The sequence below is a fragment of the Pteronotus mesoamericanus genome, unplaced genomic scaffold, assembly GCF_021234165.1.
Source record: "Pteronotus mesoamericanus isolate MK-2021 breed Mesoamerican mustached bat unplaced genomic scaffold, CSHL_Meso_final scaffold_85, whole genome shotgun sequence".
Lineage (NCBI taxonomy): Eukaryota > Metazoa > Chordata > Mammalia > Chiroptera > Mormoopidae > Pteronotus > Pteronotus mesoamericanus.
Window position 1 is genome coordinate 16,821,315 of NW_026555329.1, and position 24,781 is coordinate 16,846,095.

The window sequence follows — 24,781 nt, forward strand, 5'->3', positions numbered from 1 at the left end:
AATTTTTTTCCTGAGGTATCAGTAATGAAAAAAGATCTATTAAAATATTCAGGTAGTTGGGCATCCTCCTTAGAAAGTTCTCTCCCAGAGAACAAGCAATGGTATGAAAAGTTAAAAAGATCACATCTTTCACAGGACAGATCCAAGAGTCAGATACAGTGGTTAAGAAGCCAAGTTTGACATTTAGATTTAATTATACCTTCAGATAGACAGGTTCTTTCCTGCAGTTGCTTCTGACCCATGCTGAAATCATTGTATATCATTTTCCTGACATTTGTAAAGGAAAAAAAAAATCTGATTGGATAGCATTCACCCCTGCCAAGCTAAGGCATGGACTTACTTGCAAAAGGCTTTTAGCCAGATTGTCTGCTCTGAAAATTATAGAAAGCCTTTAACTATTTTGAAGGGAAACTGGTGATTAAACAGGGGGAAAAAATCTTTATTAAAAGGAAACCCAGCTGCCTGGAATAGCTACGATGTTAAAAATTATATATGAAATGTCTATATTGTGAAGTAATGCAAAATAAATTCCTTAACATGGAGCTGACCCTAACATGATAATTGGCTACTCTGAGGTTTTTCCCTCGGGGCATATCAATGAAGCCATAGCAGCTGTTAACTTTGTTAGGCAATTGTGTCATTTCTTAAGAGCGGCTAGTTAGTAGTAAACAGTTATTGAACATTTTCTGTATCAGCTGCTTTAGGAATCTGGAAGATTGTAAAAGAAATAATTATTCTGAGTAATTGTCAGAAAGCATCGAGTCCCTTCTGGACCCACTTTGTCTAAATACATAATTCCTGGTGGTAATTTACCATCACACTGCAACCCTAGCTCCTTTGTCACACTGCTCTGTCCTTCGGGGTTGGGACAAAGCCAACCACAGATTTCCTTTTAGTGTTCTCCTATAAACCTTGTTCTCCCTTACACTTGACTAGGCACCCTCTTGACCCCTCAACCAGTGGCCTCATGCATCTCCTGGACAACAACCAGCTACCTTTTAACCAGGTACATAGTTGAACAAAGAAGTCCTCAGTTACCTCAACACACACACACACAGAAAAATCCTGAGAAAACGAATTTATGCCGAAGTATCATTACTGATACATCCTTCTTAAGAGGATATCTTTCTCATACTTTCTTTGATTTTTAATTAATTCGAGGAGAGAATGGGAGACTCTCAGGTAGGTATCTTTCCACTGACCTTCACAACACTCTATGGGCCGGCCGCCTAGTCTGTATGTAGGCAGGTGCTTCTATCCTTCAAACTCAAGATGAAGCTGCAGATGGATTCTTAGGAAAGCATGTTTCCCAGTAGGTGTAATGAGGTTGGGCTGCGTTACCTGCACATTCCTGCCCATTCCATTTTATTGCACCTGTGTGTTAGCAGTGCAGTCTTTGGAAGCAGAACAGATTTTTCTCCTCTCATTTCTTCTGCTCAGATCTCCAGCTTGGAATCTGAGTGTTGATGAGTTATATAAACAACTCCTTGACATTCATCAGATGCTATTATATCCTCTGAGTGTCCATTGTGAAGATAACTCCTTCTTTTGACATATAATAAAATTTATAAAAAATATAAAGATTATAAAAATCACCATCAGTGTCACGATTAAAATAACAACTGATCTTTCTGTGAGAACTAATTGATGTGATGTTCATAGTTTGAAACAGGACAAGGTGGGGGAATTTACACCACAGAAATGGGCACATTTGATAAACCAGTTGCCTCACTTCTATTGCACTCTCAGCCATTCAACTTTTACTAGCAGAGCACTGAGCCCATCTGACAAACACATTTCACCCCAAGTTTAGATAATGCTGTAATGCACTATTGAAACTGCAAGTATATATCTCACCCAAAGAATATTCTGAGTTTTCTTAGAAGATTAACAGAAATATCCTTTTCTCACATGATGTGTAGGGAGAGCAAGGACCTCAAGGCTTTCCGGGGCCAAAAGGCACGACTGGCCGCGGCTTTCCTGGCCAGAAGGTAAGTATTTCAGGACCTTGAACACATCCATAGGCTTAGGATCTCAATTGCTTGACTTAAACTCTGGAAGAGCTCTCATATACTTGTTACTCTTCTTTTTACAAAACTCTCAGAGGAACAAATCCATTTGAAAGTCAATCCTTTTGTATTTTCTTTCTTAACTGTGAACATGCTTACTTTATAAAATCTCATTTCCTTCATTCTCAAAAGCCGGGTGATAAAGGAATAAATTCTTACAAATATAACATGTAAAAGATACCAGATAACTCAGGTGTAAAATTATATAATAGTTGAACTTCCTGAAGACAGTGAGCTGACCCGATGGCATCTCAAGGCGTCTTCACTTCGAGATCTCTGGTCCATGCTGAACTAGATTATGGTACCTGGGAGGCGGGGATGTGAATAGAATGCCCATGATTTTTTTTTTTTTTAATCACACATTCGTATCAACAAGGACTGCAGGTCTTCAAGAGATACCAGTTATAAATAAACAAAATTTTAGAGTTGCTCTTATTTGGCTTTAAATTTCACATTCTTAATATTATCTTTTTACTACATTCTAAAGGGGGAGCACGGAGAACGGGGTGAGAAGGGGGCAAAAGGCAGCAAAGGGGAAATGGGAGAGCCCGGATCGCCAGGAGAACAGGCAAGAAATGAGTTTTAAAGTCTTGCTGTAATTTTATACATTAACCTGTTCTAACCTATGCTGACTGTTACTCTTCTTCCGCTAAGCAGGGGTTGCAGGGACCAAAAGGAGACCAAGGACTTACAGTAAGTGTCACTCCTAGAGCCTTACTGAGGGCGCTTGCAAAGCTACGACACTCAGGTTTTAGCTTTAGAAGTACGAATTTTTTTGATGCAGAGTTCCATCTGCTGTTTGAATGTTAGCACTGCTAACAACCCCAGTGTTGACGTAGATGCATGAGGTAACTGAATCTGAATGTGAAGGAGAAATATCGCCCAACCCTTATCTGGCCTCACGGTGGAGACTTGGGACCATTCCCCTCTGATTCCTGGTAGAAACGGTAACAAGGTGAGCTGTTTACAAGAAGCCAAATGACTGACTGACTATTTTACATGAGCCTTCACATTTCAGAATGGGGGCTCTTTTTCCCTCAACTAGTTCCTTTAGGAGGTGCTCTGCAAAGGACAACAATTGCAATATTTTTATGTACTAAATCACTAAGACAAATATTTGTGAAGCCTTTATAAGCTGTTCCCTACTTGTCTCCCTACACCCCTGCAAACAAAATGCCAACCCTTTGACATCCCACAGGGTGGAAAAGTTCCAGGATTTTTATAGCAAAGTCTAATTCTTCCTTTCTGACTTGAAGGCACTGTATCTTCTGGAATGGAGAAAAAATAGGAACCTTCTCTTTTTTTTCCCTTTTTGATTTTTTTGGGGATCATGGTCTGGATCTGGTGATGCTGATTCTAGGTATTGTGCTGGGAAAATCCAGCTGTGAGGGGGTGGGAGTTCCGGCAGTAAAGGTGAGAGATGAGAGCAGGGCTGTGACAAACAGAACTGCACAATTTTTGTTTGTTTGTTTGTTTGTTTTTTATGGCCCATCTACCTTTATCTGTTTGTTCTTCCCCATCACAAGTCAATCCCCACTCCTCTATGCCCAGGATGTCTGTGGGGAATGAAGTGGCTACATATGCAGCAATTCCTCCCCAAAAGTAGCTGGGGAGAATGTACACAAAATGCCCAGAGAAATGGACCCCATAGGTCTATACCTTCCTTTCTAGTCTACCACGGGGAGGGGCTTGTTTCCTTCATCCATTCATCTGTTCATTCACTTCACCAACAGCGTATTGGGCATGTACTCCAGGTCAGGCTCTGAAAGAGACGCTGGGAGAATAAGAGTGTATCTGGACTCAGGGAGCTCACAGCCCAGTAGAAAGTCAAACAAAGGATGTTCACCAGCAGCCTGATAAATGCTGTGATAAAAGTGGATATGTGGGCCTGGAGCAGGCAAAATGATATATGATGATGTTTGGGGGCAAGACAGGCTTTTAGCTCTTACACAGAAGGTTTTTAACCAAGAGGCAGAGATCTTGGAAATGGGGATATGGTTCTTCTGCTTTGGCTTTCCATATTCTAGAAAAAGGAATGAGCAGGAAGGGAAGGGTGAAGAAAAAGAGAATTTATATCCAGTGAGAATCTAGGATACATAAATAAACATATACATCTCCCCTTCCTATATCCATTCTAGTTTCAGATTTCTTAAATGCCTCAGCAAATGTGAAAAAGCATGTCATAACCTGAAAAAAAAAGATATTTGTTAACTCCCTCATTTTATATAATTTTGTTAATATCAAACTGGGATTTCTTTTTAAATAGCCACTTGGAATCATTGGCTTCTACTTAATTTATGGTAAAAAAAAAAAATTAAAATAAAATGCCCTGAACATTCCCATACGTATTCTATTAAGTCTTGACACCAACAACGTCACCTTCACCCCAATTCTGTCATCATAGATTTTTTCTTTAAAACTTTGTTTTTGCAACTGTTAGGTTTTATCTTCTTAAATTAGGTCCACTGTTCCTTCCTGTCAAGATTTTCTGGGCTCCTGTTTCTTTCATCTATTAGTTAATCATCCCTGTCAGCTTCCTGTCTTTGGCAAATGAACAGCCCTGCCTTCTCTAGTTTCATGCCAGTTATTTGTAAGCATGCCACTCAGGGTGGGGCATCGGTGGAGGCTCTTCTGGTACCAGCTCCTGCGGGCCCTTCTGAGGGAGCCAGTGGGCATCAGGACCAAGAAGGAGCATTTGAACACTGGGGCATTTCATGAAAGAGCCAAGAGAGAGGATTAGGAAGCTGGGGAAGGGACTTGCAAAACTGCAGAGTGGTACAGAAAAACAGGGGGGGATACAGCAAAGAAGACATTCTCTGTTGGCCATGGTGCTTGTTTTAGTTGCTCAGCACCTGTGGGTTAAATCATGTAACTGAATACATGCATTACTCACACCATTGTGGGTAGTACCCATGGTTCCCCTCCCTTACCCACAGGGAATATATTCCAACACCCCCAGCAGATGCCTGAAACCATACAATACCCTATATATACTATGTTTTTCCTATACATACACACATATAAACTATGACATAGTTTAATTTATAAAGTAGGCATAGTAAGAGATTAACAATAAAACAGACAATAAAATACAATAAGTATAATATACTGTAATAAAAGTTATGTGAATGTGATCTCTCTTTTAACATATCTTGTTTCACACGTAGAAGATTCACTCTTATTGTAGATCTTAGCAACTTCAGCATAGGATTTCTTTTTCCTCGTTAAGTCAAGAACTTTTACCTTTTCAATTAAACAAAGCACCTTATAGCTTCTCCTTGGCATATCCAATTTCCAGCATCACTTCCTCTTGTGCTTTGGGGCCATTAGTAAGTAAAATAAGGGTTCCTTGAACTCAAGCGGTAGTCAGTCTGACAACCTAGTCGACCACTAAGTGACTAAAGTGGGGAGGCAGGGGGAGGGGAGCATAAACCAAGTGCATGCGCAGGACAAAGGGATGGTTCACGTCCTGGGCAGGATGGGGTGGGACAGCACAAGGTTCCATCGTGCTACTCAGAACAGCGTGCGATTTAAAACTTACGATTTATTTATTTCTGGAATTTTCCATTTAATATTTTCAAACTGCAGTTGACCACAGGTAACTGAAACCGTGGAAGGTGAAACTGGGGAAGGTGGGGGTTACTTGGTGGGGCCGGACCCTGTGCTAAGAGACCCGTTTGTGTTCCCTTGTTTAATCACCCATCCACAGCTCTAAGACACAGATACTGTTAAGTCACCTAGTGCCCAAGGTCATACAGCTGATAAATGCTGGAGCCACGGTTTGCACTCCAAAAGTCTGAGCTATTACATTTCACATCTCCAACGCATTTCAGTGATGATATATTATAGCCACCTTTTAACTCTGTGCTATTTATTTTATTTTCTGCAGTGGAAGGATGAAATCAAATGACCCCATGCTGACTGTAATAAGACATATCTTTTATGACTACAGGAAAAATATTATGGTCATACAATTAATACAAATTCCTTTTGTTTCCTCCAGAAAGAAGAAATTATCAAACTGATTTTTGAAATATGTGGTAAGATTTGACTACCGAGAAAAAAAACAACCCTTTAAAGTACCAACCCCACTGTGTTCTGTGTCGGTTAGGATAATGTGTTCACCGAGAAAATGTATATTCTAGAGCTTGTGGAGAGTTTAAAGCTCATCTGAAAAGTCAGAGGGAAGCTGAAAGGAGGCAGCGAGATGAGCTGTGGGAATTCTGATTTGAGGAAGTCACCTCCCGGGTGGGCAAGAAGCACCAAGATACCTGCTTAGAGTCTGTGGGCAGCCAAGCCCTTTTAAGCACAGAACTTATTTATATTCAGTGACATTTACCTGAGCTTGGGAAGAAAAAATAACAAAGGAAATAGAACCATAGTGGCCTAACTAGTGTTTGAGTCCAGCCTGGCTGGGGACTATTATGCCTGCATTTTCCCTAAAGCCAGATGTCTTTCTGAATTTTGTTTTGAGCACTATTTCTAAATTACATCCCACCTGAAAGGGAGGGGACAGAGTCGGGAGGTCCTCTTGCACAACCATATCTAAATGCTTCTACATATTAGGCTAAATACCTTAGACTTAAAATAGAGTGACCAGAAGGAGGAAGTAAAGAGATTAGCCAAAAAGCAAGAGAGTCAATGGAATAAGAAAGATAGAAGAACCTTCTGTGTTTAAGAGGACAGAAGCAGGAATATCATTATTCTCCCATACAGAGAATTCCAGAACTGGTTTATCACCCGAAAGACTTCTGGGCCAACCTTGGACTCTGTATAGCAACAGTCCAATTTAGATGTGACTTCTGAGTTCCAGAAGTTCTGTAAAATCAGCACGAAGTTTCCTCATGATTTTTTGTGGTAGGTTTGTTGGGTAATAGGAGTATGGATAAACCAATGGATCCCAGATAATTCTGAATGCCTTGGGACTCTGACAACTGCTCTGAATGGTAAACCCTAAAAAGAAGTTGTTTATTAACCAGCAATCTCATTGCCCTCAAAAGACCTCATAGTGTGGATGGATGCTGACCTCACTGGTAGGATGGGAGCCACCTTAGTTGACATTGTGGGTGACTGGGGGCATAAACCAGAGTAGTTATTCTTTATTCTTGCATACAGTTAAAAGCTCTAATCCTTCCCTCACAATTAAAATTTTCCATCCCATTACTTTACCCACTGGCCATGCCAATGAGCCAATCTCTGCTCTCATATGAAGATATGGCTAAAGACTGAAATATTAGCTTCCAGATTCAGATTAAATGAACATGGTGGAATGATCATCTTAGGATAGTGGTTATCTCTTGGGAGAGGAAGGCGAATGTAATCAGAAGATAGACAGGGGATGCGGACTCTAAAAATGTTTTAGTTTTTAATCTGAGAAATTGGCACATAGTGTGTATTATTTTGTCATTTGTAGTTTCTTTTTAAGAAATTATTTTTTAAAAAGAGTCAGGTATGGAAACCAGAGGGGAGATGGTTATCAGCTGTGTTCACGGTCAAAGAAAAGGAGGGTAATAGTCCAGGTCTCAGGTTCACCTGTGCCCATCTCTCATCACTGCTCCCCGCCCCCCCACATCCATCTGCTATTAATGAGCGACGTTTTGAGTTTCATTCCTGCAATGTTTCTGTCTTGACACTCACGTTTTAGATTGTGGGCTGAAATGCGAAGAGGCTCCATTAGAGCTGCTGTTTGTGATTGACAGCTCAGAAAGTGTGGGGACAGATAACTTCCTGATCATCAAAAATTCCGTGAAGACTCTGATCGACCAGGTTGCTCTGGACCTTACCACAGTCCGCGTCGGCATAATCAACTACAGCCATAAGGTGGAGAGGGTGGCTAACCTGATGCAGTTCTCCAGCAAGACTGACATCAAGCTGGCTGTGGACAACATGCAGTATCTGGGGGAAGGCACCTACACGGCCACAGCTCTCCATGCCGCCAACCAAATGTTTCAAGCCGCAAGGCCAGGTGTAAAGAAAGTGGCCTTGGTCATCACGGATGGGCAGACAGATCTCCGAGATCAAAAGAATCTGACAGAGGAGGTGAAGCAAGCCAGGGACGCCAATGTGGAAATATTTGTGTTTGGGGTGGTGAAGAAAACTGACCCCAACTTCAAAATGTTCCACCAAGAAATGACTCTAATTGCTACCGATAAGGAGCACATTTATCTATTTCATGACTTCATTACTCTGCAAGGTAAGAGTCAGCTCTAGGCAAAGACACTTATGTTCTTCTTCCAAGTACCGCATCACTGGATTATCCTGAACAAAAATGGAAATTGGGAAGCAAAGGAGGCTTATGCAAACATTAAATTGTAACATAAACTTCAGAAGGTAAAAGCATTTAGTATTATCAAATTTAGAGAGTATAATCCCTTGTCTTTATTCATTAGTAACAAGCGTTGAGTTGGTCTTGAAGTTCACTGATGTATCTATGGTTGAAGAACATGGATGAATAGACCTTGGGGGTATCGCTAAGATTAGTGTTCAAAAAGTGACCTAATCTGAATAAGAGGTGGAGCAAGCCAGCAGCAAGGCAGAGAGTAATCACAGAATCAAAATGAATTAAGTGCATGATGAATTAAAAAAAGTTACAGTAACCTAAAGACAGAGTAACTAAGATTATTCTATTGTATACTCTGTTCTTATTAGACCACCAACTCATGCACACTAGAACAGATTAACCCTGTACTATTTGAACCACCCACTCGCCATTCTATGTAGGTTCTTTCATAACAGGTCACAGCTCTTACTCATCTGTTTGTATACCCAACTGGCCATTTTTGTACCCTCCCAAGTTTCTTCAAACAGAACATTCTCTGTTTTTATGAAAACAGATAATGAGTAAATAAGTTGATACCAGGAGTTTATCTGACAGAGCAACATTTTGAATATTCATCCTGCAGTCAGCGCTAAGGTGATGGGTTTCCCCACGCTACTTTACCCTCTCACGTGAACGGATATTTCCTAAAGAGGCATTCTAAGATACTCTCTCACCCAAGATTGAAGTGTGGTCACTATTGCTTTACAATGAAACATGTTCCAGCTCTTCAGAAACTGACCATTCATTCTGGCAGGGCCCACACCCGATAAGCTTGTGAAGGAGGTAAAATTTATGCTTAACGTGTTTGCAAGCTTCGGTTTGGCACAGTCCTTTCTTCTCTATCCCCTGGGAGTGGGGTGTCACAGGGCCTGGCACGGACCCTCCTTGCCTCATGCTGTTCCCTGCCCACCCTGGTACCCGCATGGCCTGCGCTAACAGCAGCGTGCCATAGTCAGAACCTTCCCACTTTCCAGTTACGCTTTTCTTCAGACCTTTTTAACCTGGGGTTCCATTTCCTTAACACTCGGCTGGGTGACTATTGGGTTTGTCTGATATATTCAATCTCACTGGGCTGTTAACATGTTAGGATGACCAGAAGTATTGCACATTTGAGAGACAAGTTAATTGAAAAGCTTTATCACCTAAACCAAAGGAGTTAGTAACTTGTTCCAGCGAGAGAGGGATATTGCTTTTGGGCTGGCCAGCCTTTTGCTATTCCCTAAACCCACACATTAAACTTACTAAGGGTGAGATATGCCCCTTCCACACAATAGTTCAGAGTTAACCAATGCTTTCTATGAGCAAGCACTTAAGTCATTCTTTTGCTTATTTGAGCCTTCATATATTATTAAATTTATTTAAATTATTTTAGAGGGCCTCCTGCTGATGATGTAAAAATGCTTTGAAACTTAGTTCAAAGTGATGGGAAAGTTTGTTTATTAAAAGGAGAATGTAGATCTCTTTAAACAGGTTTTGAGTAATGTTTCCTTTTCCTGCTATCTCCCTTTTCTACTTCTCTTTTAAAAGAAACCCTGAAGAAAAAGCTGGTTAAAAAACATTGTATGACTATCAGTGCCCACCTCTCTCAAATTTTGAATTTGTCACAACCTCAACCTGGATTTGGCATCTCAGGGGAAGAACTCAGCATTTCCACTCCAGAGCCTCAGAAAGAAATACCTGAGTCAGTAAGTAACTGTCTTGCTTAATTTGCGAGCTTAACATTGTGTTTTCTATCTGCTTGACATCAAAGAACATCTTGCTTTGCACTGCCCAAGAATCAGCTGAGGTATGTGTAGTTTCAGGTCCTTGGATCTAAATATTAGCACTTTGTCTCCAGATTTCTAGTTCTGAACTAGCTCTGATGAGAATGAAGATAAAATGTTAAAATATTTCTACGTTTTCATTTCATATGATAAGTAAACATTTATTAAATGTTGCAAATAATAGTTTTATTAGACCCCTGCCACCACCAAAGTAATTATATACCCTAGAACAGATTAGCCCTATACTATTTGAACCACCCACTCACCATGCTACGCAGATTCTTTCACAACAGGTCCCAACTCTTTCTCATCTGTCTGTGTACCCACTGTCCATTTTTGCATCCTCTCAAGTTCCTTCAAAGTATACACAATGTTCAACCTCCCACTATGCCTCAATCCAAGCCACACTCTTATTCATTTGGCTTCCACCTCCTGTGCTGAGATGGAGACTGGGAGGGAGGCTATGCATGCATTTGGTGCTTGGTGGATGCTTCATTTCAGATCAACAGAGAACTGCCTCCTGAATGCATTGTGACAAATGCGACTGTTCTCATAGCCAGCTTCTGGGCACTGAGCTCAGCCAATCAGGTTACAAGCAATTACTAGGTTCTTTTAGGTCAAAATTGGAGAGCCTCCCATAATTACTGGTCAGTGGGTGTTGTAGTCTCTTGCCCACCAAGTTACAACAAAGCATGTCTAGACTCATCTTTACTACACATAATGGACATCCTCTAACAAGCAGGCACATACCTGTCATGACGCTGTTCTGTAAGCTCAATGAAGTCCCTCTTCTGTCCTTTTGTGAAGTCTTCATGGACATGAAAGATTCATCATGAGCTAGTGCAACAATATTCTAGCATCAGGATTCAGCTGTCTAGTTGGACTAAGGCCTTGAGGAATCTCCAGATCAATAGGTGGACCCAGAGCCATTGAGAAATCAGGCCTAGGAAGCCATTCCTAAGGGGACAGACTAGATTTGTATACTCTGTTCCAAAAAAGGAAAGAAAGGCCTCTAATATATTTCTATTTAATTAAATACTATCGATCCCTGAGATGGATAATTTCAGTTAGGGCAAGAGACCTCCCCTGGATTGCTGATTGACATTAACACACACATTTATACCACATGGTTTATATCAGCCAGCAAACTCATTCTATAAAAGGCAATATAGTGAATCTTTTTGGTCTTGCTGGCCATTTGATCTCTGTTACAACTATTCAGCTCTGTCTGTGCAGAGCAACAGCACCGTAGCCAGTACTTAATGAATGAATATGACTGTGTTCAGGCAAATGAATAAATAAATAAAGGAATAAAACTTATTTCAGGCAAAACAGATGAAGACTCAAATTTGGCCCCCAGAGGTTGCTGCCCCTGGTCATTACTGAGCATTTTCAAATAAATTACAGAAAATAATGTACACAGTCTCTCACTTTGCCCCTCTCCTATCAATCCATGGCCCTTTCTAAAGACTTTGCGAAGAAGGGCAATTTTGGGTTTCACCCAGCAAGTGGTGCTTAAGCTGAGTTCACCTTGTAAGTGATGAATTCCAGTAGTATGTATTGATCATCTACCGTTGTAGTAGGTGCTGACTCTTGAGACACAGTTCCTGCTCCAGAGAAGTCCAGGGTCTCTCAGGGAGGGGAGAAGTACAAGAAGTTTTAAGAACGTTAGCAGAGCTGTGGGTAAAGCACAAGAGGTGATGCAATTCATATCAGGGCAGAGTGACGGAAGGCTTTATAGAGAGGGAGGCATTGGGCTGAATTTTAAGAATAAGCAGGACTTTTTCAAAGCAGGAAGGGTACTTCCAGAAGAAGGAATGTGTAGGCAAAGGGGGAGTCCCAAGGGCAAGGTATTTCAATAAATTAGTACAAGTCTAACTGGAGCCTAAATTGTGTGTGGCAGAATGGTGAGAGTTAAATTTGGATAAATAATTTGAGCTGTCAAGCTAAGGAGCTTGAACTGCATCCATAAGCCAGGCAATCAGGAGAGAGCAGAGAAATTTTTAAATCCAGGGTCATATGGTCATATTTGGTTCACAGGAGGAATAACCCTGGTTTCAGTGTGAAAGGTAAATAGGAGGATCAGGAGAGGAGACTGGAGGCTAGGATATGAGGAGCCACAGTCCAGGTAAGCGATAAGGGGAGCCCGAGAATGAAAGGAGGCATGGGTCGGAAGCCATTTCTGGGATAGGATGAACAGCGTTTAGTGATGGTATGGATTGGCGGTTCGAGAGAGAGACAGGTTTAGGGATGACAGCTGGATTTCTAGCTTGGAGATGGAGTGAATTTAAAGACCATCTCCTGAGATGGAGAATGTAGGAGACAGGATAGGGTTTTCTGAAGGAAAATAATGAGCTTAGTTTGCACCAGGTAAAGTAGAGTTGCCTGAGGGAAATCCAAGGCCGTCAAGACACAGAATGAAGAATGACAAGACCCTACGCCTCATGTCATGACTCAAGAAGTCTGACGGCCCTAAGAGACAAGTGATGTTAATAGGTTATGACAGCTGAAATATTTTAGTAGCTGGGGAGGGAAGGGCATAAGAAGAATACATCCAAAGTAGTTTGGATTTATGACAAAGCCACATAGAGGGAAACTCAGCATCAGCTAAGTCTTCCTAGGGTGCCTGCGACTGAGATGATGGGAGCTCGCAATGAACCTGAGCTTCTTGGACTGCCCCCTTTTTCTCTAGACTTTCTTGCCCTGACTCTCTTTGCAGAAGCACCAAGACAAAACTGAATGATGAATGTTCCTAATAGACATTTAGTCTAACAAACATACACTCATTTATCTCCGTCATTTGTATATATAACACATACGCAAATATACATTAATACAAAAACATATTTATAAAACTGCATGCACACCCACCTTTATCTTAACGCATAATTACTATACCCAAACATCTAAAGGAAAGTGAATCTGTCAAATCCTTTTGATTCTCAGATTGTTCTCAAGCCTACCTAGGCAATACTGCAAAACAAAGTCTCAGAAGTTCCTCCTTGTGTCTATTTTCTTTCTCTGTTGTCCCTTCTACCTACTCCTTATACACCTATCTCTAGCCTTCCTTCCTCCTCTTCTTTCTATAAAATCTCTTCTTAGGGAAAAGTTTGATATTGGTTATTAACACTGTTGTGTGAAATCCAAGTCAATATGTTTCCATCTCCAAGAAGGACTTACACTTTAAGTATTTTTATGTAATTGTGGGATGAACTTGATACACACTAAACATCTGGGAACAGGTGTGTGGGAAAGTAAAGAAAGCAGAAGGATTTCCTAGGTTCTACTAAGTTCATAGCACTTCAGCAATGCCCTTCTTGGTTGCTCTTTCTGGTCAGTCCCAGGAAGTGAAACCTGTACATTCATTTTACCATCTCTCTCCTGAAATCTCAGATAATTTATACTTCTTCTGGAATTTATCACATTTTACATTGCTAATAATTATTTATGTATGTACCTTAACTTTTCTAATGGACTTAAATTCCTTGAGGACATGGTCTGTGTCTCCTTAAACTTTGTGTCCCACTCACAACCTAAAATTGTGCCTCAATAAATACTTACTGACCAAATGAATGCGACATCAACTGTTGGACTAAAAAATCTAAAGATTTTCTTCAATGAAAGGCATAAAATTATACTGTTATATAAAAGACTGTACACATTAAAAAGAACAAATGAACAACCTTGCCTTGACAGATCAGTGTGTGGGGTACCACCTGGCAAACCAAAAGGTCGCTGGTTTGATTCCTGGTCAGGGCACATGCCTGTGTTGCAGGCCAGCCCTAAGGTAGGAGGCATGCGAGAGGCAACTGATCAATGTTTCTCTCGCACATCAATGTTTCTCTCCCTCTTTTTCTCCCTCCTTTCCCCTCTCTCTTAAAATAAATAAATAAAATCTTTTTTTTTTTTTTAAATTAAACCCTTGTTTTCTTTGGGTCTAATAATGCTGGCACTTGGTGTTCCTTTATTTTTTCTGGGTTTGGCCAGTTATGGTTTAAGACTTCCAGGATATAAATGGGAGTAGGGCAATAAAATCAAGTAAACATTATTCAACCAATCGGTCATAACCATAATGGTTCATTAAGCAAATAAGCATTTTCATTTCCTGCATGAAGGCATCTTTCATTATTCTAAATGCATTAATAAATACTGTCAACAATGATGAAAAAATTGAAGATGACAGAATGGAATATTCATGGGTTACAAGAATATTGCTTAAATGTCCATACTACCCAAAGCAACCTATACATTTGATGCAAACTTCATCAAAATAAATAATCCTAAAATTTGTATGAACCCACAAAAGACTCTGAATAGCCAAAGCAATCTTAAGAAAGAACAAAAAAGTTGGAGTTATCATGATCCCTGATTTTAAACTATACTACAAATCTATAGTAATCAAAACAGCATGGTACTAGCATAAAAGTAGACACAGATCAATGGAATAAAATAGAGAGCCCCAAAATAAACTTATGCGTATATGTTCAATTAATCTATGGCAAAAGAGATAAGTATATACAACTGGGAAAAAATGAGCTCTTCAATAATGATGTTGGTAAACTGGACAACTACATGCAAAAGAATGAAACCAGACAACTGCCTTATGCCATATACAAAAATAAATTCACAATCAATTAAAGACTTGAATCTCTTTGACATCAGTCTTAACAATATTTTTTGGACCAGTCTCCTCAGACAAGAGCAACAAAAGGAAAAATAAGCAAATGGCATTACATCAAACTAAAAAGCTGTTGTACAGCAATGGAAACCATCAAGAAAATGAAAACAACCTACTGAATGGAAGAAGATATTTGCAAATTGTATATCTGATAAAGGATTAGTGTCTAAGGTATATAAAGAATTTATACAACTTAATATCAAAAACAATCTGATTAAAAATGGACAGAGGACTTGCATAGACACTTTTCCAAAGAAGACGTGCAGATGACCAACAGGCACAGGAAAAGATGCTCAGCATGACTGATCATCAGGGAAATGCAGATCGAAACCACGTGAGATACTACCTCAAACCTGCCAAAAAAAAAACCCAAAAAGTAAAACCAAAAAAAACCCAAAAAGTAAAACCAAAAGAAAACCCCAAACAAGTGGTGGTGCAGAGGTGTAAAAAAGGGGATCCTCATACACTGTTGTGGGGAATGTAAAATGGTGCAGCCACTATGAAAAACGTTATGGAGTTTCCTAAAAAAAAAAATTGAAATAGATAACCATACAATCTAGCAATTCCACTTCCTGGTATTTATCCAAAGGAAATGAAAACAATAGTTTGAAGAGATATATACACCCCTATTTTTACCACAGCACTGTTTACAATAGTCAAGACATGGAAACAACTTAAATGCCCATTGATAGATAAATGGATAAAGAAGAGTTGGGAATTACGTACAATGGAATACTACTTAGCCATAAAAAGAATGAAATCTTAACATTTGCAATAACATGGATGGACCTAGAGGATATTATATTGAGATAATTCAGACAGAGGAAGACAAAATTCCTTATAATTTCACTTACATGTGGAATCTAAGAACAAAACATGAACAAAACAGAAACAGATTTACAGATACAGGAAAAGAAACTGGTGGTTATCTAAGAGGGAAAGGGTTTCAGGGCCAAAATAAATGAAGGGAATTAAGAGGTACAAACTTCCAAAAAATAAATAAAAGGCACAAACTTTCAGTTATAAAATAAATAAGACATGGGGATACAATATATAGCATAGGGAATATAATCAATAATATTGTAATAACTTTGTATAATAACAAGTGGTAAATAGACTTATGGTGAGGATTATTTTATTTTATATATGTATTTATTTAGTTATACATATTTGTGTTTTTAATATATATATGAAACAAATATTGAATCTCTATGATGTATATCTGAAACTAGGTACAAATAGGCTATTTTATGTCAATTGTGTGTCAATAAAAAGTAAGAAAACATATCTATTCACTGGAGCGGGATTCTTGTAAAAATATTCTAGATCCCCCGACACACACACATATATACAAAAGACTAGAAAGGAAAGAAGCCCTATCTACGCTTTCCATAAAGCTTTATTTTTTTGTAATACAAAAAAATTTTGTATTACAAAAAAATTGTCCCTGATTGCAGATAAGTTAAATAACTAGTTGCAGAGATTTCTTCCTCTCTGTAGAAAGAAGGCTGTGGGACTCCTATACAGACTGATTCCATGGCAACCAGTGATGGCAACAATCAAGCTAGTGTAGGAAAAGACCCTCTGGATGCTTCTGCCCCAGGTGGAAAGATGTGGAGGAGGAAAAGGGGAGTTAGGAGCCTCCGCTTTCCCTCTGATGTTGTCCTGAAGGATGGTTCGAGTCTAGCCTTAAGTCTAGAAAATAGGCTCTGCATCTATGGAAGAAATGTATATTCTGTATCAATGTACATTACAGAAAACGAACACAGCAGATTAACTTTGCTGGTTGTCCCACGTCTCTTTGTCCATACTCTTCCTTTTAGTAAGACCCCATCCCTGGTCCCCCACTTGCCTCATTTCTCTCCCTCGTCATTACCACACAAGCTGCTCAGAGAGCTCCATCTCAATTTTCACCCTTGTAGTTCTTCCCATCTCATCCTCTCCTTTCCCCACAACGCTCACTCATTCTTACTCCATTTTGAGATCCATCTAAAGGAGGCTCCTTCTGATAGTGAGCAGGAGACCTGGGTAGGTTCTCACTTGACACTGGGATTAGATGGGGTCCTTGATCCCAAAACCTGGCCCTGGGCTCTATCCTCAACTCTGATGGCACAGCTGTTAGTCCCCTACCCGGTGCTCTGAGGCCCATTCTCTTCCTTCTCTGACAAGACCGGGACCTTGCTTCACTCTTGTGCTCTTTCCTGCCAACATCTCAGACTCCTGCTCCATAGTCAGTAAGTAGGCTCCGGACTCGCCCATCTAAAAAATTCCATAACCATCCTGTAGTTCACATGTCCCTCCTTCTACTATCCTTTCTCTTTTTATAATAAAATTATTCCACAGGCCAGTCTGCTATTGTTCTCCCCCCCCACACACACACGTTAAAATATATTTTAACTTGGTACTAAGCCTCCATGACACTAGTTTAAGAAAAATAACAGTATTTCAGTACATCTATATGCTATCCTAATGTCCTATTCAAGTAAAATGTAGATTGCTCAATCACATTATACTCACTACTAAATGAAGTAGTCTATTCAAAGGTCATTCTCAATCCTTTCAAATGACATGGACTTTTCAAACTTCCAGAACATTTGGGACTGGGCCTACTATTAGTTTACTGTATCCACTGACAGGAAAATTAAGTTGATTTCCTGAAATTAAACTTAATTATTTATAAATCGCCTTGACTAAGCCACATATATAGAGATGGTCATTGGTCATACCAGTCAATATAATTTATTTTTTTAACACAAGTAAAATTCTCTCTTTGTGGCAGTGAAAAAAAATGCACCTTAAATTCTTTTTTATAAAATCCTGCTTAACAACTAATTCTTAGCATTGTTATATGAAGTCGTTGTGTAAGCATCCTATATTGCTAATAATAGACTTATTACTCTTATAATATAAGATGCTCTTATCCTATGGTGGAGAGAAAAAAAAAAACATATTACAAACTGATCTAGAAGGAATATCCCAGACCTGGAAGTCAGGAAATGTGGTAGTCTCAATGCTGAAGCTAAATACTTATCCCATTGGCTCCAAAGTTTATATTTTTTCTATTGCATTATTTCAGAGATTGGGGTGCATCTAGTAAGTGTGTTGTGGTCTTTTTTTTTTTTTATAAGACTTTAAAAATGTATACTGTACCTTACAATGAACGACATCTTAGAAATGAAATCTGGTAACTGCCTGACATTGGGTAAAGTATCTATTTCTTTTTTTTTTCTTTTATCTTCACCTGAGGACATTTTCTCATTGTTTTTTAGAGAGAGGAATGGAGGGAGGGAAAGGGAGAAATATTGATGTGAGAGAGAAACATTGATTTGCTGCCTCCCATATGCACCCTGACGGGGGAGTTGAACCTGCAACCTAGGTACGTGCCCTGACCAGGAATCATACCCACAACTTTTTGGTGAACAAGGGCAACATTCCAACTAACTGAGCCACACCAGCCAGGACTAAAGCACTTGTTTCTTAAGATTTCCATCTCCTAATTTGTAAAATAAGGGATTGTTACCAGAATATTCTTCCTTTTATAAATATATGATTAGAACAGTCAAAAACATATTCTGGCCAATGCCATGAACATTTACTGGGCTTTATATATTAATGTATGAAAGGGTTTAAACAAAATAAAATCCTACAGTTTACCTTCTATGAAATCTGCAGGAGAACAGAGGAGATGCAGCCCAAAACCTCAAGGTGTTCCTGACAGTTCCCAGCAACCTTAAATGCAAATAAAGAGCATTCAATTTAAGTATGTAAGTGCTGAGAGTCCTGGTAAAAAAAAAAAAAAAAAAAAAAAAAAAAAGTGCTATCACCTGGTAGGAGTCAATCAAGGTCAGAAGCCTGAGAAACTAGGCACCTTGCAGGCACTGGCTGCTAAGCCAGGTGGTAAGAGCAGAATCCCCACAGCCAACTGGGAGAAACTTCAACCTGCACTTCTGGGAAAAGCTAAAACTGACCACATGGGCTAATGCAGAAGATTATTTGCATTTGTGCACAGAAGACATGAGCTCAGATCTGAAGAGCTTGTCTGTAATAAATGTGAGATTCTGTGTAATGAATTACGAGGGAAGTGTTCAGAAATCAGAAACCAAATGGCCTTTCGGAATTGTGTAGAGCCTGGTTAATAACCTTCCTTTGGGTCAGACATTCATGTTCCTAGGATGCAGCTCAAAATCTGTTTTCCTCCTCCTGAACATCTGTCTGAAGGCTGAAAGGGGCTGTCGATGACACAGCTGCTTGTCTGGCTGCACGGAGCAGCCCCCAATCCCACGTGCGGGCCCTTCACGGGCCCCTAGTCTCCTATCTGTGTCTTTTCACTGTGCTGAGCCCCTGCTTGGAGCTGAGACCATTTGTCTCCCTGAAGGCGAGCCAGGGTGGTGGGAGTGGAAATCTGTGGAGCTGGTAGGCAGGCTCCCGTTCTGAGGTCTAAGATTCATAGAAAGAACAGAGAATACATTAAACAAACATCTGAGTCCCCACCACCCAGATGTAACCATTGTTTACAGTTGTTCACTCGCCCTTGTTTCAAATAAAGCTCAAGGCCTTTGTTTGTTTTAAGTCTCTTTCTCCTCCTCTCTCCACAGGGAACCACTACCATGAATTTGGTGTGTATTTCACCAGTCAAGTGTGGGGCTGCTTAAACCCCACATTTAGAGCTGGAAGTTATGTTAGGATCTAAGCTTTTCTCTTTTTAAAATGATGATATTAAAGCCTAAAGGAATTAAATAATTAATCCAAAGTCTTCCTCTTTCTTTCCCCCTCCCTCTTTCCCTCATTTCTTCTTGCCTTCTCCCTCTCCCATTCTGAATTTATCCAGTGGCCACTATATGCTGATCTAGGCTATACAGACTTCTAAAAAAGAAGAACAGGAAGGAAGAAAAAAAGGAAAGAGAAATGTGGCGTGGCTTAATTTTTCTTACCAAGAAAGGGGTGTTCACACACGTGAAAGAGGAAATGATGCAAGACAGTAGAGGATTAAAGGTTAACTTCCCTTTGATCAGGGCCAACTACAGAAGCCTTAGAAGGTACTAGGCACCGTCCGAAAGAGGAACGTTAGTACTGACTGGGTTCTTGGGAAAGGTTCTCTGGCTGGGGACCACGGTGGGAGAGTTCATTCTGAGCCTGATGCACAATGAAGAGGAAGGAAAGAGAGAAAGGACACAGCAAGGCGTGCTGAGAGTAGTGGAAGGTGAGCTTATGAAAGTGTGGAGGAGACAGATTGTAGCAGGGCCGTGTATCAGTTGAAGAATTTTTTACCTAACAAATTGGTAATTGTCTCTTTTTTCCAACCATAATATCTAATAAATGGTGATAGTTTAAGAAAGATACTCAATAGTGAGAGTGCAAGTTGCTAAAACTTTTTTGAAGAGGACTTTTGTCTCAGAGGCTCAGATATGTGTGTTCTTTAACCAGTAATCAGCTATGTGGTTTTTAACAGAAAGAAAAAAGCAAATAAATTAAATGTTTAAAAAGACCATTGTAATTAGGTATATTCTACATTTAAAAATGGCATATAGAGTCACAGGAAAATATGTGGAACCAGGATATATTAAATTTAAAAAACATAAAAAGTGAAATATAGTACAGTAAATTTTTTGTCACAAAAATATATGCACATAGCAAAAAGACTGAGGGAAAAAGGCACCTGAATATCAACAATGAGTATTTTTGGGAGGTAGAATCAATCACTTGTGACTTTTCTTTTTTTCTTGTTGCTTGTTCAGATTTTCTAAAATCCTTCAATGAAAATGTTCACTTTGTAATAAGGAAGAAAATTATAAAAATGGCAAACCATAACAACTATGTATTTTTAAAAATAATCTGAATTTCATAGAGCCAAAAATAAAATTATTCTCATTTATGAAAAACAAATTAATTTCACTGTCTAAGAACCTGGGGTGTAATGATCTCAGGGTTGAAATTCCCAAATGATGATACGACTGAGGAAGAATACACACACTTCTAAAAGTATAAGGGGTAAAGAATAATTTATGAGGGCTTAAGGCTTGAATAAGGTAATGATTTAAAGGCTGAGTTAATTCCTGTAAGAAAATCATGCTGTTCAGTGCACTTCTGCAAAGGAACGTTATCACTTGGGAGATAATATATCTGAAGTGTAGTCTAATGTCCATTGACATTTTTATGTTTGATAAAGTATGCCTCTAGCAACCTTCTCCTTTAGTTTATTTATTTTGCTTAAAAAGAAATATGTGCCCAAAAAACCCCACAAAAAACCAACAGTATTTCTTTCCTGAAATAGGCATTTCTCAGATTTTCCCACTAGCTTACCAATAATTTTAGGGAAGCTCCCTAATCATTTGGAACTTCAGATTCCTCCCTAGAAAATGAAGTACTGAGAAAGTTTTCCTTTAGCCTTAAAATTCTCTAGTTCTATGCTGATAACAAAAGTTCTCATTCAAATTGTCATATGTGTACACAAATCATTCTGAAAGAAAAAGAAATGCCAAATGAACCAGAGTTTTACCTCCATTTGTACCAAAAGTGTTTTGGACACTACTGTATTTGAATTGAGTGCTCATTATATGCAGCTGATGACCCAATCAGTCCCAATGGAAATATTTGCTTTCATTTACTTGGAAGCACTTCAATTACTGTAAATATATACACACCAGCAATAGAATTGATTAGCATTTCCCCCATTGTGTGTGTGCATGTGAGTGCATACAGAATCAAAAACAGTAGAACAGCTTAGGTGGCAGAGAGCAGCTAATGCTAGCAGTTGGCTCCAGTCACAGGATGACAAGAAACACAGGTAAGACAGCATCAAAAATGACCTTTATCTAATTCACATATTTGCCTATTTAAATAAAATTCTAAAAAGCAAACAAATTTAAAAAAAAATAAACAGGCAGGGGCCTTGTAAGGATAAATGACCATACTGTGCCAGGACTGAGATGAATAATCAACTCCATGTCGATGACAATTAAAATTTTTAACCCACAAAATTTGCTTTTGAAATTATAACCCTTTGTTCCTTAGCTAATATTTTTAACTTCTTAGAAGATGAGCATCCGATAGTATTTGACATATGCTGGGGTCTGTTTAACAGGAAGAGATGAAAAGTGACTACTATTGTTTTTATTTTAGCGTATTATTGTCCTTGCCACCCCAATTCCCATTCTCAAAATTGGTGAGATTTGGGTAGGTATTTTGGAATAAACTTTAAGTTTTCTAGTTAGGAAATGGAAAGAAAAAGACCATGAAAAAAATAGTCAAAGAAATTAGTGGTTATCTTCTCTCCTCATATCAGTGACTAAGAATGAAGATAAATTCCTCCCAACCTCAGACCTTTTGTGCCCTACATATACGTGGACCCCTCTGGAAGGCTCGGCACAAAAGCATGTGTGCATGGGAAGCATGTGGGTGTGTATACACATGCGCCTACAAAGAGTGGTAGGAGAACCCACAACTTAGGTATTCAGAGTTTCATGACATAGAAGAGGGGCATCATTTCCTAAGTTTTTATTAAAAGAATTAATATTGGAGAGCTGGGGAGAAGCAGCATGCTGAGCTTTTCCTTAAATGTTCCCAAAAGCAAACTCGCTTTTTTGACTTGATATCACCAGAAACAGAAATGTGAACTTCTTGTGTAGGTCAGTATCCCCGGCACCCAGGATGAGCCTACTCCAGAGAAGAATGAGCCTCCAGAGCCTACTTGGGCTGAGAGCCTGGCCGCCACCCCAGGGCCATTGCTCAGCATCCACGAGGATGGGGCAGAGGGCCTGGAAGCCAGAACTCTAAGTCCCATTTTGAACTTACAGCCAGAAGAGTTGGTGCACAAAGGTAAGAGGTATCTGTGAATCAGCTCCTGCATCTACATGTGAAAAAGGCACAGAAATGTTCTCTACAATATCCTTTAGAGAGAACGTTTTTTGATTGTAAACAGTGGGGGACAAAAGATAATTTTTCACTTTATTATATAGAGAATTGAAAAATCGGCTGGCTGTAGAACAAACTTGGTCAAAAATTTTAAATCTCTTTAGTGTTTGTTGTTATTATTTTTCATTTGAAAGTCTTTACAGAGGGCTGTGCTCTCGTGTTTGCCGTAGTTCCTACCACTCCGTATTACTTACATGTGGGCTTCACACACATAGACATTTGAATTTTGAACCCTAATTTATAGAAGAGAGAGGGGAAAAAAAACTAGAATCTAGATTCATCAACATATATTCTATGGGATTAATATCTATATAAATTAACCATTAGATATAGTTTCTGAAGAACATGCCAGAAAGACAATATTCTTGCTTAAAAGAAGAAAAGACTGGCTTGAAAACAAGTTACATGATATTTAGTTATGGTTTTTAAGAGCAAAGATAGTGAAAATCCACTGCTCCTTTCCACTTGATTTAAGGAGTGTTTATTTAGTTTTAGAACTAAATGAATTGAAACATACTCCAAATCTAGGGAAATGATCATGAGAGATAGGGAGAGGGCTGATTTTTGATATTGAGAAATGAAGCTTATAACATATAAACCATCTCACAGAACACAGAAAGCAGCCAGTATCTATTTGATCTTTTTCTGTGGCTTCCCTCTTCCTTGAGTAGGAAATATGAATAGTGGCACTAAGGAGTTCCATGAAATAAGAAAGGATTTGACAAAGGATTTATTGTTGTAGCTTTTCTTTGCTTTTTTACAGTGGATGTGTTTCTGAAATCTATTTGTAAACTGACATAAAAGGTCATTTTTTTAATACTGCAGGAGCTCCTCTTTACAGAAGAAATTTGTGATATGAAGGAGAGCACTTTGCTTTACTTTCTTTTGTAACATAAAAGGATCTTTATGTTCTTTTTTAGTGGCACAATGATGTGTAATTGCAGCGGTGCTTTCTAGGAACAAATTGGAATGTGTATAGAAAGCCAAAATCATCAAATCAAATATTAATTTAATTTTTAGTCAATTGCAAAGTAAACCAGGAAATTCTATTTTTTCTCCTGTCAACTAATTCTCACAAGAATATTAGCCAATGAAGCCTCACAGTGTTATGCTTTCCGGGAAATAGGAATTTTTATCGGGGTTTCATGAAGATGAAAAGTTTGTATGTTTTCAGAGGACTGTATATTTATTGGTGGAGTTTCAGGTGGTAGAGGAAATGTTTTGGGTATTAGAGAACACTTCTTTAGTTTAGGACAGTATTTTCCTAGTTGGCGTGTTAGTGTGCATGGAGAACAAATTTTATAAAGCTTTTATTTTTCATCTTTTCAGTGAAAGAAAAACCTATAACAACACATTGTCCTTTTCTCAACCTAGACCCTACATGCTTAGAAGACCTAAAGCCTGGCAACTGCAGTGACTATGTGGTTCGATGGTATTACGACAAACAGGTCAACTCTTGTGCCCGCTTTTGGTTCAGTGGCTGTTATGGCTCAGGAAACAGATTCAACAGTCAAAAGGAATGTGAAGAAACCTGCATTCAAGGATGAGGCAGTACGTCAGCCTGTAATGCGTCAAGTCTACATCTCTATCAACAAGTCTAGAAAGAACCTTCCTAATTTCAACATACTCACCCAATACAAATAAAGCACCATATTTGATTGCATACTGAGTATTTACAATTTATAAACATAACTGAATCCTTATAACCACACTAGGGTGCAGATATTATTAACCATGTTTATAGGTGAAGAAGCTGAAGCTCTGAAAGGTTTAGAAATTTAACAGTGACCCAACTAAAAAAAATGGCTGAGCGGAGGATTTGACTCAGAACTGTGCAACCCCAATACATAGGTTTAGTATCTAGTTCACAACCTGCAATGTGGTCCTGATTCCTGTTTATTCCCATTCTATGTCATATGTTGGATTAAGCTCCTTACCCAGCCCAGCCCCCAATTCCTCCCTGGTCCCCTGGTCTCCCGGTCACATCTACCTACTTCAGCGACCCAGACCTTTCACAGCCATGCTAATAGCAAAAGGTAGG

At 39.1% G+C, this 24,781-nt stretch overlaps 1 protein-coding gene across 1 annotated transcript in view; it reads left to right on the forward strand.

Annotated features, from left to right (window-relative positions):
* COL28A1 (collagen type XXVIII alpha 1 chain) overlaps positions 1–24,368 on the forward strand; it is a 142,512-nt gene extending 118,144 nt beyond the window's left edge. The window contains exons 28-35 of the mRNA XM_054563975.1: positions 1,923–1,991; positions 2,557–2,637; positions 2,727–2,762; positions 6,073–6,109; positions 7,714–8,262; positions 9,916–10,073; positions 22,455–22,644; positions 24,115–24,368. Of these exons, the coding sequence (XP_054419950.1) occupies positions 1,923–1,991; positions 2,557–2,637; positions 2,727–2,762; positions 6,073–6,109; positions 7,714–8,262; positions 9,916–10,073; positions 22,455–22,644; positions 24,115–24,287 (1,293 nt within the window). The 3' untranslated portion in view covers positions 24,288–24,368. The remainder of the gene's footprint in view (positions 1–1,922; positions 1,992–2,556; positions 2,638–2,726; positions 2,763–6,072; positions 6,110–7,713; positions 8,263–9,915; positions 10,074–22,454; positions 22,645–24,114) is intronic.
* Positions 24,369–24,781: the final 413 nt, after the last annotated feature.